The 13799-nt window shown below is 39.0% G+C and overlaps 1 protein-coding gene and 1 long non-coding RNA gene across 2 annotated transcripts in view; one reads left to right on the top strand and one right to left on the bottom strand.

Moving 5' to 3' along the window:
- Window positions 1-3385: 3385 nt before the first annotated feature.
- Window positions 3386-13799, bottom strand: part of ROR1 (receptor tyrosine kinase like orphan receptor 1) — a 195872-nt gene continuing 185458 nt past the window's right edge. The window contains exons 8-9 of the mRNA XM_063298074.1: window positions 7133-7344; window positions 3386-4804 (exon numbers count right to left, since the gene is read on the bottom strand). Of these exons, the coding sequence (XP_063154144.1) occupies window positions 3386-4804; window positions 7133-7344 (1631 nt within the window). The remainder of the gene's footprint in view (window positions 4805-7132; window positions 7345-13799) is intronic.
- Window positions 4618-8540, top strand: LOC134493495 (uncharacterized). Its single transcript, XR_010067585.1, has 2 exons — window positions 4618-4707; window positions 7192-8540. It is a non-coding gene; the product is annotated as an uncharacterized LOC134493495 (long non-coding RNA).

Here is a 13799-nt window from a genome sequence, read left to right as displayed (position 1 = left end):
CTGAATTTTGTGTATGAAGCCAAAAAACTGATGTCTGCCACTGACAAGTTTTCATTCATGGAGGACAACTGGCCTGCTTATTCAACAGTTCTCTTGTATTTAATCTCATAGATATTTAAGTACAATTTTCCAAACTTTCATACCAGGGCTGTTTCAGTGAGATGATGCAAAAGCATTATTGAATAAGCTTTTTCTTCGTATTATAGAACAGGGGTCCCCAATCCCCGGCCTGCGGACCGGTATCGGTCGGTGGCCTGTGAGGAACTGGGCTGCACAGCAGGAGGTGAGCGGTGGGTGAGTGAAGTTTCATCAGCGCTGCTGCCAAAGCCTCCAATGGTTACCAGGTTGTAGCTTGCCCGAACCTGCTGGTTTCTGTGCCAGTCCTAGTGCCTGATGGGTGCCTTGTGAATCCAAGGAAAACCATCCCCGCACCCTCCGGTCTGTGGAAAAGTTGTCTTCCACAAAACCTGTCCCTGGCGCCAAAAAGCTTGCAGACCGCTGTTATAAAACACTCAAGAATAACCATAAAACCATCTGGGTTTTCCAGTGCCGAGAATGCATTGTTGTTTTTTTTAAAAGCTTATGGCCAGCGTTTTTCACAAACTCCTAAACTTATATTAATTACCACAACCATTTTAGACCCACTAGCACAGGGGACAAATCACAAGAAGCCAGGCAAATAAATATCTCCAATTATCCTAAATATAACCCATATCGAATATTCTGTTCTATATCTTGTCTTCAGCAGGGATGCAGTTGATGGTTATAAACAGCAAAGTCTTTTTTTTTATTGTGCTGTATGCATTTTTGCCAAGAAGATTAGATGCAGTTTTATTGGGAAGGCTTTGAGAAATAAGCAATACAATTTTTCATCTACAATTGTTAAGGATTCTTTTTGTAACATTGCAGCTTGTTTACATTGTTTTATAGCATTTTATTTTTTAACATGTAGTATTTTAATATCTGAAATGACATGCTTATTAAGGAAGTATTTTTTCAATTAAAAATGATCAGTGGACAATTGTCTTAGGTGATATTTAAAGTGTGCAGATGGTGAGTAAGATGTAGTTTCTTCAAGTGAGCTTCTCTATATGCTTACTATATTATGGTCCCCAAAACATTATACTCTTAACTTCATGTTTTCAAAACCAGTAGTTTAAAATAATCAGTGTTTAATATTACTCTAGTGTCCAAGATACAAAAATGCAATTAAGCCATGTCTTATTACACGTTCATGCTTTAGTGCAATAATTTTAATGAACAGATCTATAAAGTAATACAGTAAATAAATGCATGCAGTGAAAATAACCAAATAAAATCAAAATGGTTCCTCAAAATCACTATATATTTCAAGACATCTTCATTAATGAGAAAAAAAAAAACGAGAAGGAAACCAACAAATGAAAAGCAGGATGTATTTTCAATTCTGCTATACAAAAACATTTTGTGCAAAAAGAAGAAAAAAATTACTGTCAAGTGTCTGAAAGACTGTTATACATAATCCATTCAAAAACTGTTTTAAATTTTAAAAACTTCTGAGAAGTTGTAATTTATACAATTTTACAGTGGTTTCAAATTATTCAGATAGCTTATATCTGAATAAATTTCAATAATACAAAGGCCATATTTTCTAGTAAAAAGTTAATTCTAATTCACATTATTTGAAACAACATACAAAAATTATCATAGGCAATTTCTAGAAAATTATTGTGTACATCTGATGGAATGTAGAATTTCAGGGATAATACTACAAAAGCTATTTATTTAATTGAAATAATAAATATTACTGGGAAAACTGATTGTCTGTTTATTATAAAATAAGAATTGAAATATTTCTTTAATTAAAGGGTTGCATAGCAACAAAAGGATACAAAATTCTATTGCAACTACAGATATAAAATTAAGAAATACGTTTTTCATTCATTTAATGTATGTGGTTTCATGGAGGTTCTTCTTTTTAAATGTCTTCTTTGCTTTACTCTGCTATGAACACATTCCTTAATACAAAAGCATATATTCTGAATTTTATACATGATTTTAGATTTATCACTAGATAGAGACTGTTTTTTGAAAATAATTAACCTAACAAAGGGCAAAACGGAATGAGTAGATTCACAGATCATATGTCAGAAATTCTGCTTCACAAATTACTGTGATTACAAGTTGCTGAGAAAAAAACCCTAAAAACACATTATGGCTTAGTGTGCACTAAGCATGACTGAATAAATGTTTGGTATTGCATAACCATTTAATTTCTAATAACATGGATGCTTAGGAAAAAAAAACACAGATCAGATAAATGCCCAATATGTATCAAAGCATGGGATAAAAATAAGATTTGTCATTGGCCCAATTTAGCTATCATACTAAGTCATGATTTCATTAACCATGGTCTGTTGAAAAAGCTCCAATTTGCTGGAGTCATAATACAATATTAAAAACGTAATTTACAAAATATAGTGACTGGATTCAAATACAGAATACAGTAAGCCAGAACCAAACAAACCACATTATGGTTTAATATGTGTAAACTAGGTCACTGGCAAGTGTCAAAAACAATGCTAAGTTAAACTTTGTTAAACAAGCTACAGTGGTTTGATTCACACATAATGCTAAACCCTGGCATATAGAAACCACAATGGCTAAGCCAAAAACAACAAACCCTTCATGGTTTATCACAATATGTGAACTCTGCCAATGGCCTAGTTCAGAGAACACACTGAGTCTGTATGTGAAATTTTTTTGAGTTTTAGCATGGTTTGTAAACCCTAGTTTATGGCTTAGTATTTTGGGTGAACCCAGGCAATTGTGGCTTAGTCAACAAACAATCACTTCACAAAATTTGGCTTAGTATATTGTATGAATTCAGCAGTATGTCTGGTTGTACTCTATCTCAGCATTTCTCAACCTCAGTAAGTTTAAGATGTGTGGACATGCTGGCTGGGGAATTCTGGGAGTAGCTGAGGTTGAGAAACACTGCTCTGGCTTAATGGAGTTATGTATTTGGGTACAGCATGAGACCAAGAGTGAAACTTTCATCCTACAGGGGTATAATTAATTTTCCTAAACATTTCGTCACTGTATGTGTTCAGAATAGTCAGACTGCTGAGACAGAAAACGTTTCACTTAAAAAACTATGATTAAATAGGTTTCTTTAAAAAAAAACCTTTTGCCCTTACTTTTTGTACAATAAATGTGCAGCCACAGTGTTGAGCGTTAGTACGTTTTTAAAAATTTGAATGGCACCTCCTTATCCTGTTAAGAACTTCACAGAAGATACTTATTGCAAATACCTCTTTATATAGCTGGAAAAATCTCCAATAAAATATTTGAATATAAATCTCTAAAACACTCTAGTCCATACTGTAAATGTCTCACTTATTTATTACATCTCTGCTGCAATCACAGTTTCATTATGCCCATGAATAGTGGAATCTAAAGATGCTTGTTTGGAGTCAATTTTGTAAGGTTTTTGAGTTTTGTTTCCAAAAACGGTTATACTAATCCCACTTGGATGATTTGGCACTGACATATGAGACAGCAGGGGAATATTTGCATCCTGATTGGATCCTGAAGAGGGCAAGCTGGTCACATGACCGGTGCTAGTAGACCCACTTGCACTGCTTGGTGAACGACTCTTTGGTGGAGGACAGTGTTGAATGACCCTTGGTGGACCTGCAGGTTGGTAATGGGCAGCTGGAAAAGCGGCATATCCAGGAGGTATTGGATATCCATTTATAGGAATAAATCGCTGGTTTTGAGGTATAGGTGGGCCAAGGAATCCAGTAATTTGGCCCTGTGGCATACTTTGTGCTGGAAATATGTAGTTAGGATACCTGGGATTACTTAGGTTGCTAACTGGACTTGCACTGAGAGACGTAGTTTGAGTGGTAGCATTTCCACCAGAAGGAGTAGTAGAGCTAGTATGACTTGACATCCCCTCCCAAGAGCGCAGTCTGGCATGGATATCTTTGAATTTTGGCCTCCTAGAAGGCAGCTCATGCCAGCATTCTGACATCAAGCTGTACATTCTGGGAGGGCAGTCTTCAGAGCATGGTAAAAGCTGTCGTTTCCTGACCATTTCAATGACTTCTTGGTTACTAAATCCATAATAGGGCTGAAGACCAAAACTAAAAATCTCCCACAGGACAACACCAAAGGACCAGATGTCTGAATCAGAAGAGAATTTTCCATACAAAATTGCCTCTGGCGGCATCCAACGAATGGGCAGGAGGGATTTATTTTGAACTCTGTAATAATCTGCTGAATATATTTCTCTTGACAGTCCCAAATCAGAAATCTTCACATGGAGCTGTTCTCCAATTAAAATATTGCGTGCAGCCAGATCCTTATGGACAAAAAAATGACTCGACAAGTATTCCATTCCTGCTGCAATCTGGACAGCTATGTGGAGAAAATCAGCATGGTCCAAGCTGGATTTTACAGTACCATCCTCGTCACTGCTACATCCAACATCTGAATGTGGTGATCGCATAATAAGAAATTCATGGAGGTCTCCTTGGTTCATATATTCAAAAAGCATGCAGACTGGTTGCTCTTGTGTCACAATCCCAAGAAGGCAAACAATGTTTGGATGATGTAATTCTGCCATCAAAGAGGCTTCTTGCTGGAACTCTGCCCACTGTGGTGGATTATTACAGTCCTTAAGGGTCTTTATTGCAACCAGCTGAGCATGGTCCATTCCTGGTAAATAAAGATGTCCCTTATAGATTTTTCCAAAAGCACATTCACCCAATTCTTCCATAAAACGGACGGCAGAAAGGGGTAGCTCTTTGGCTTTGCTCTGTTAGAATGAAGAAAATATATGCAAAGATAGTTTTGAATCACTGATGGCTGGCCCTTGAATGGCCCTAGATCTGACTGTACCGTAAGTCATTGGACAGTGAGCTATGTTGTTTGCACAACCTATTATATAAGCCTTCATTTTACAGACAGAAGTTTCAAGAACGCTGTAACTTGGACAGGCATTTTTTTTTAGCTGTGGGGGATGTATAATTGTTCATCAGTAGCCTGAATGCCCAATTTTTATGGATATATTCCAACCTCAAATACATTGATCACCCTGACTCAACACCCTCCCCCACCCATACACAATCCATTTCCAAAACAAACATCATCTCCCTATCTTCATAGGAAAGAAAGGGGACTAGAGGATTCTATTCAAGAGGTGCTCTGTTGCTTCTGTTCCTTCTACCACCTCAGCAATAAGACAGAAGGAAGGGAAAGCTATGAAACTGTTTTGGATGACTGGAACTGATAACAGGATCGCTGAAATCTTGAACAGTCACTGGAAGGACTTCCCCCTTCCTCTCCATTAGCCTAGTTCAGATCACAAGGTTGCTGGGAAGAAGAGGGAAACCACAAATATAGAGTTGTTGGGGAGGTGGAAGTCCCCTTTTTCAACAACTTATAGCAGAGTTGCTGGGGAGAAGGGGGAAAATGACGAGGCTTCACTCTTCCAAGTGACCCTACTTGAAGTCATTGGCTTTCTCTTGTGGGAAACAAATAATTTGCGCAGAGTCACTGGGAATGATGGGAGAAGCCCATCAACAGAATGGTCCCTATCAATGGGAACAGAAAAGACCACTTGTAACTTATTGTACATTTTTGCACCCAGGCTGCCCGTCCCTAACATGCACATTTTCATGAAAAAGACAAGTAGCCAAATATTCAAGTGCAGAGCTGCTCACATCCCTTAGGAATTTAGTTGATCCTTCATTTTAGATTCTTATACCTGCCTTATTTATAATTAACTACTCTAATGTTGGAAGGAAGGAAGGAAGGAAGGAAGGAAGGAAGGAAGGAAGGAAGGAAGGAAGGAAGGAAGGAAGGAAGGAAGGAAGGAAGGAAGGAAGGTTTATTATTTGAAAGTGGGACACATAAACTGTAATTTTTCTGATCATTTTACATATTTGACATAAATACTGTGTGAATTAATATACTGCAGTGGCATTGAAACAAGCAGCTAGCTCACTGCAGGATGGTGGGAAATTAGATGTATTGTTGCGAAGCAGATGGTTTATATTATACAAATCCTTTAGGCTAAAACTTGTTTAGGTCTGGCATATTGTAAATTATATTTTAGTAATGAAAGTGAAATGACCTCTGTCTGACCTCATGCAGGGTTGTCTGTTTTAACCAACTTGGTGGAAAACTGAAAGAAAATGAAGTCATAAAATTTGGCAGGAAGGGGTTCATTTGGAGTTAAGCAGTTATAAATCTGCTTAGCTTTTGTTTGACAGGTATTTGTCATTTGGTGGCGTGCAAGATGCATAGAAGTGTAAAACACAGAGGAGACATTGCGCCAAAGAAAACCAAGTACATAGGGAGTTTATCACACTCTGTCTTTATCAGTCACTTCTATTACATTAATGACAAGAGTTGATTCAATTTATGATACTGAGGAGGGTAATTAGGGGAAAAATCCTAAACTTGTAGGAAGAGCCTTAAATTAGGGATTACTCTCCAATGTGTGTGCTTAAGACAGTGTTTCCCAACCTTGGCAATTTTAAGATGTGTGGACTTCAACTCCCAGAATTCCCCAGCCAGCATGGCTGGCTGGAGAATTCTGGGAGCTGAAGTCCACACATCTTAAAGTTGCCAAGGTTGAGAAACCTTGGTTTAGGATGTCAGCACAATAGAATTATGTGTGTCTGTTCAGAAGGAAGCTGATTGGGTTGAGCTGGGCTTACTACCAGGGAAAATCAGACGAATCTAATCTAGGGTTACCAGCACAGGGCTGCAAAACTCCACTAAATGCCAGCAGAAGAGCTTTCTGTATTTCTATGCTGCCCAGTTTTGCAGACCGGATTGGACAGCCCTACCTAAACCTTTTGTGTAAAGTCAAAATTTGGGAAATTTATTTTTTATGCTCAGTAATGATCTATCAAAATGCAGCATTTTATTTCTAAGAAGCTTCTCATATCATATCAGGAAACAAGACAATAATACAGTGATTTCCATAAAATAGTTAAATGGAGCCAGCTAGGATACAGCATTAGAAAAAAGTATAGGCCCCAAATATCTAAGGTCCTTTGAGCGTGGAACGGAGGAGAAATATTTCTCATTTTTATGCAGCATAAGTACATGCATCAGATTTGGTTCACAGTACCTTTGGTTTATATGAATTTAGCATAGACATCTCTACGTTCTGTCCTCTGACGTGCTTAGGCTGTCTTTGCACTGGCGGAGAAGATGACTTCTGGTTATTCCGGCAAATACAGATGAAGAAAAACAGTAAGGCAATAGCCAGAGGAATTGTAACACTGGGCACCAATATATAGAGGATTTCCATTTTATTCTTTTCCTTGGAGTCCTTTGTATCTAATTCAGGGGGGAAAAAAAGGGAGGAGGGGGAAACAGCAGGGATAGAAAAAATGCAATAATTGTAAACAGTGAATTTTTTATATATAAAGATGTATGAAACCTATTGCAGTTTTTTCATTCTTATAATTTTATTTCTTGATTGAGCAGCAACAGCATAGATTCTCTCACTTGAGACCTTCGTGTTATCAAGTTTGACCTCACTGAGATAAATCAATTCATGGCTATCTGCAGGTAGCCATACTTTCAACTGGGAAATCTTAGCTTATTCAGCAACAACCCCCTCCCCTCCCCCCCCCAGGTCATCGTTTATGAATTTGTTCAGTAGCTATAGCTTATTAAATGAACTTCAAGGAGCACCTTTAACACTGCTAACAAGCACTTACCTCTACCTGTATATTTATTGTTGCAGCTTATATATCTCTGAAAGGTCTGACACATGCCATTGTTGTGTGTTTCTACAGTAAGGATTTAAGAATGGCTAAGTATACAGCAGGAAAAGCTAGACAAAACAATACACATCCCCACAAACTGGTGGTGTTTGCTCTGCAATCAGCCACATTAGACATGACAAGAACAAGAATCCTTGGGCATTAAATAACAAAAGTTTTCTATTGCTGTTTTTTTAAAGGCCAATAGGTAGTTTTGCAACACAAAGATGTCTTAACTACAGGAGGAAAAATGGCTTTCTCTGTGGAGTGTGGGTTTATGTAAGTAACATTAGAAAAATACTCATCCGCAATGCCAGTGGTGCAATACATAAATGGCTGTCTGTCTGTGAAACTCTTCCACCCAGTGAATTTTGCCAAATCTTTTTGATTATACTGGACATTTGCCAACAGATATCTTGGCCAAACCAAATTTGGCGGAATGTTTTTCAGATCTTTTAGGTAAAAGCTACATGGATAATGGCTATTACAACAAAAGAACCAACAGATACAATTGTTTAGAAACCTGAAGATAAGAGGCTCTGTGTTTTCTTATCGCTCTCCGGGTATACTTTCATTTCTAAAAAACAAGTGCAGCTTAATCTGCAAATCCTTTTTTTTTTCCCTAATTGTACTCTTACATATGGAGTTGCAACCCTAAGCTGACCAGATGGGAAAGCTGTGTATTAAAACAGCATTTTGGCCTGTCTTTATATATTTTTTTTCCTGTCAATTCTCAAATTCAGATGATTAAAAATCATTTTGTCTAATGTTTCCTTCCTTCATTGCTTTTGTTGCTTTTGTATGTATTTTAAATATTTTTCTTCTTATTTCCTGCCTTTTCAACTATATTTTTAAAGTATTTGTGAAAAAAAGGGAATGGCCTCTGAAACTAGTCCCCAGTTTCCACACTCTAGGTGACCAGCAGGGTTTTCTACATGCATAGTCAAGCTTGGTTGTGTTGCTGGAGCTTATTGTGTTAGGAAGGGAAGTGACTTCCTCCTTTTTAGTTTTTGAATACATATAATTTGGATGAAAACGTGTTTCAGAGTTTGAAGAGGCGGAAATATATAAAATGCCTTCCATCCCTCCCAATCCTGGGAAGATGGCTGCTTCTGAGCACAGATAGACCTATTTGTTTTCAAAACAGGGGAACTGTGCATTTATTTATCCCATTCCTTAGTAATAAAGTCAGTGGTCTTCCTCACTGTTGATCTAACCCTCTGGGGACTCCCTGTTCCTTCTGGATTGCTAACAGCTGATCTCTTTCAATATGCAGCACTCTCTTCAGGCAGCCATAATATATGCTTTAGGGATTTCATACAACAATCTGAGTATTTGGGTAGTTCAGACCCTGCCAAAAGCAGTGAGTGGGAGTTTGAGCACTAATGTAGGATATTTTGATGTGCAAAGCCAGAAAAACAGGAAAAGAATATGTGAGCTCACAAGGCAAAGAAATCACATTGTCACAGTGATGAAAGACCCAAGTAACAGAAGAACATCGTAACGGCTGGACGCAACTTTACAAATGAGAAAATATCAGAAATTTGAATTTTTAGCAGCAAAATTTGCATTTTGCCTTTTTAGTTCTAATTGGGGATGTGGAATATGTAAGAAGAAGCCTACACTAAAGGCAAGGTAGGATGTCTTCCAAACCCTTTTTCTTTTAAAATAAGAACTCTGATATTGTAGCTGTGTTTTACTTCACAAGCTTTAATGCTCCCCATTTTCTTTAATTATTTTGCTTCCTGGTTGGTTAAATCACATTTTTGTAACCTATAATGAACCTGGCTTAAGTTGTTCTACAAATTATATTTATAGTCTATGATATCATTTTGGTTCATAATCCTGATTTGCAAAGAATAAACTAGTTTCTTAGATCCATCAAAGCTGTTAGATCTGAGTTTGCAAAAACACTGATACCATAAGATGGCAGTAAAGACTCTTCTGTATCTCTATGTTGCCATCTAGTGGCCATTTGGATTTTTGTAAGCCAGATCTGGGATACCGTGATTTAACAAATCAGGACATTTCTTAAATTTGTATGCATATGGGTTCACAACTTCAGCAAAGGATCGTTACCTTGTCGTGGTGCTGGAGCTTGAGCACCTCAATGATGCCATGGGCTAAACCGTGAAGGGCCACCCAAGATGGGAAGGTCATGACAGAGAGGTCAGACTAAATGTGATCCCTGGGGAAGGTAATGGCAACCCACCCCAGTATTCTTGCCGTGAAAACTAAATGGATCAGTACAACCAGATATGTCGGTATACCATCGGAAGATGAGACCCCCAGGTCAGAAGATGGTCAAAATGCTACTGGGGAGGAACAGAGGATAGTTCAACTAGCTCCAGATGTGGTGACGCAGCTAGCTCAAAGCCGAAAAGACGGCTAGCGGCCAATGGTGCTGGTGGTGAATGGCGAATCTGATGTTCTAAGGATCAACACACCATTGGAACCTGGAATGTAAGATCTATGAGCCAGGGCAAATTGGATGTGGTTATTGGTGAGATGTCAAGATTAAAGATAGACATTCTGTGTGTCAGTGAACTGAAATGGACTGGAATGGGCCACTTCACATCAAATGACACCAGATCTACTGCTGTGGACAAGAGGACCACAGAAGAAATGGAGTAGCCTTCATAATTAATAGTCAAGTGGCTAAAGCAGTGCTTGGATAGAATCCAAAAAACGATAGAATGATCTCAATTCGAATTCAGGGCAAGCCATCTAACATCACAGTGATCCAAATATACGCCCCAACCACAGATGCTGAAGAAGCTGAAGTAGAGCAGTTCTATGAGGATCTCCAGCACCTACTGGACAACACGCCTAAAAGAGATGTTATTTTCATCACAGGAGACTGGAATGCTAAGGTGGGCAGTCAAATGACACCTGGAATTACAGGTAAGCATGGCCTGGGAGAACAAAACAAAGCAGGACATAGGCTGATAGAATTTTGCCAAGACAACTCACTCTGCATAACGAACACTCTCTTCCAACAACCTAAGAGACGGCTTTATACATGGACTTCACCAGATGGACAACACCGAAATCAGATTGACTACATCTTTTGCAGCCAAAGGTGGCGGACATCCTTACAGTTGGTAAAAACAAGACCTGGAGCTGACTGTAGTTACAATCACGAACTTCTTATTGCACAATTTAGGATCAGACTCAAGAGATTAGGGAAGACCCACAGATCAGCTAGATATGAGCTCACTAATATTCCTAAGGAATATGCAGTGGAGGTGAAGAATCGATTTAAGGGACTGGACTTAGTAGATAGTGTCCCGGAAGAACTCTGGACAGAAGTTCGCAACATTGTTCAGGAGGCGGCAACAAAATACATCCCAAAGGAAGAGAAAACCAAGGAGGCAAAATGGCTGTCTGCTGAGACACTAGAAGTAGCCCAAGAAAGAAGGAAAGCAAAAGGCAACAGTGATAGGGGGAGATATGGCCAATTAAATGCAAAATTCCAGAGGTTAGCCAGAAGAGATAAGGAATTATTTTCACACAAGCAATGTGTGGAAGTGGAAGAAGACAATAGAATAGGAAGGACAAGAGACCTCTTCCAGAAAATTAGAAACATCAGATGTAAATTCTAGGCAAAAATGGGTATGATCAAAAACAAAGATGGCAAGGACCTAACAGAAAAGAAGAGATCAAGAAAAGGTGGCAAGAATATACGGAAGACCTGTATAGGAAGGATAACAATATCGGGGATAGCTTTGACAGTGTGGTCAGTGAGCTAGAGCCAGACATCCTGAAGAGTGAGGTTGAGTGGGCCTTAAGAAGCATTGCTAATAACAAGGCAGCAGGAGACGACGGCATCCCAGCTGAACTGTTCAAAATCTTGCAAGATGATGCTGTCAAGGTAATGCATGCTATATGCCAGCAAATTTGGAAAACACAAGAATGGCCATCAGATTGGAAAAAATCAACTTATATCCCCATACCAAAAAAGGGAAACACTAAAGAATGTTCAAACTATCGAACAGTGGCATTCATTTCACATACCAGTAAGGTAATGCTCAAGATCCTGCAAGGTAGACTTCAGCAATTCATGGAGCGAGAATTGCCAGATGTACAAGCTGGGTTTAGAAAAGGCAGAGGAACTAGGGACCAAATTGCCAATATCCGCTGGATAATGGAAAAAGCCAGGGAGTTTCAGAAAAAGATCTATTTCTGTTTTATTGACTATTCTAAAGCCTTTGACTGTGTGGACCATAACAAATTGTGGCAAGTTCTTAGTGGTATGGGGATACCAAGTCATCTTGTCTGCCTCCTGAAGAATCTGTATAACGACCAAGTAGCAACAGTAAGAACAGACCACGGAACAACGGACTGGTTTAAGATTGGGAAAGGAGTACGGCAGGGCTGTATACTCTCACCCTACCTATTCAACTTGTACGCAGAACGCGACATGCTGGGCTTGAGGAATCCAAGGCTGGGGTTAAAATCACTGGAAGAAACATTAACAATCTCAGATATGCAGATGATACCACTTGGATGGCTGAAAGCGAAGAGGAACTGAGGAGCCTTATGATCAAGGTGAAAGAAGAAAGTGCAAAAGCTGGCTTGCAGCTAAACCTCAAAAAAACCAAGACGATGGCAACCAGCTTGATTGATAACTCACAAATAGAGGGAGAAAATGTAGAAGCAGTGAAAGACTTTGTATTTCTAGGTGCGAAGATTACTGCAGATGCTGACTGCAGTCAGGAAATCAGAAGACGCTTAATCCTTGGGAGAAGAGCAATGACAAATCTCGATAAAATAGTTAAGAGCAGAGACATCACACTGACAACAAAGGCCTGCATAGTTAAAGCAATGGTGTTCCCCGTAGTAACATATGGCTGCGAGAGCTGGACCATAAGGAAGGCTGAGAGAAGGAAGATCGATGCTTTTGAACTGTGGTGTTGGAGGAAAATTCTGAGAGTGCCTTGGACTGCAAGAAGATCAAACCAGTCCATCCTCCAGGAAATCAAGCCAGACTGCTCACTTGAGGGAATGATATTAAAGGCAAAACTGAAATACTTTGGCCAAATAATGAGAAGACAGGACACCCTGGAGAAGATGCTGATGCTAGTGAGAGTGGAGGGCAAAAGGAAGAGGGGCCGACCAAGGGCAAGGTGGATGGATGATATTCTAGAGGTGACGGACTCATCCCTGGGGGAGCTGGGGGTGTGGACGACAGACAGGAAGCTCTGGCGTGGGCTGGTCCATGAAGTCACGAAGAGTCGGAAGCGACTAAACGAATAAACAACAAATGGGTTCACAAGAGAGGGGAACAAATCAAACCCAGTGCTTGCTCATGTTCCAAATACTGACTGGGCAGGAAGCAGATTTTACAATGACACACACACACACACACATGGAAATACTTAATATAGGTATATTGATCACATGGAATCAAGTGAAAAACACATTTGCTTCCTAGGCCTAACTCCTGCATTTGTTTCTATCCATAAGATTGACCTGTTTCTCAAGCAGGACAGCATCAATGTGAGAATCCTACATTAAAAAAAATCATTATAGACCCTAAAGCCCAAAGAGCTTATCTATGAATACTGCATACTCTAGCAGCAGTGTACACATTTCAAAATAGGCTAAAGTCTTCTGTAGTCCAGGATTTCAAAATGCCAATTGTCATATCCTGGACTACAGAAGACTTTAGCCTATTCTGTATTTTATTTTAGAGGCTTGCTTTTTTAACCAAAGCTCATAAAAATAATGCACAAAATAATTACACATCACAAAATTGATGGTCTCTTTGCATTGAACTGTTGCTCTAAACTCATGGGAAGAATGATAGTCTGTGAGTAGCAAGAGGCAATTTTAATGTAGCTTGTGTGCAAATATTGTTATCTATTGTGATATTAAAAATTACAAAGGTATTATTGGATGTCTAGGGTTCTGCTAATAGCAGGATAGTTTGGACTCTTCCTTATTGCCAAAGCCTGTCCAGACTATTTCCACTGAGACATCAACTGATCAAATTTCTACAGAGACATCAACTGAGATTCC

Source organism: Candoia aspera, chromosome 3 (assembly GCF_035149785.1).
Source record: "Candoia aspera isolate rCanAsp1 chromosome 3, rCanAsp1.hap2, whole genome shotgun sequence".
NCBI lineage: Eukaryota > Metazoa > Chordata > Lepidosauria > Squamata > Boidae > Candoia > Candoia aspera.
Note: the sequence above shows the minus strand (reverse complement) of the source record. Positions and strands in the feature narration are given on the sequence as shown.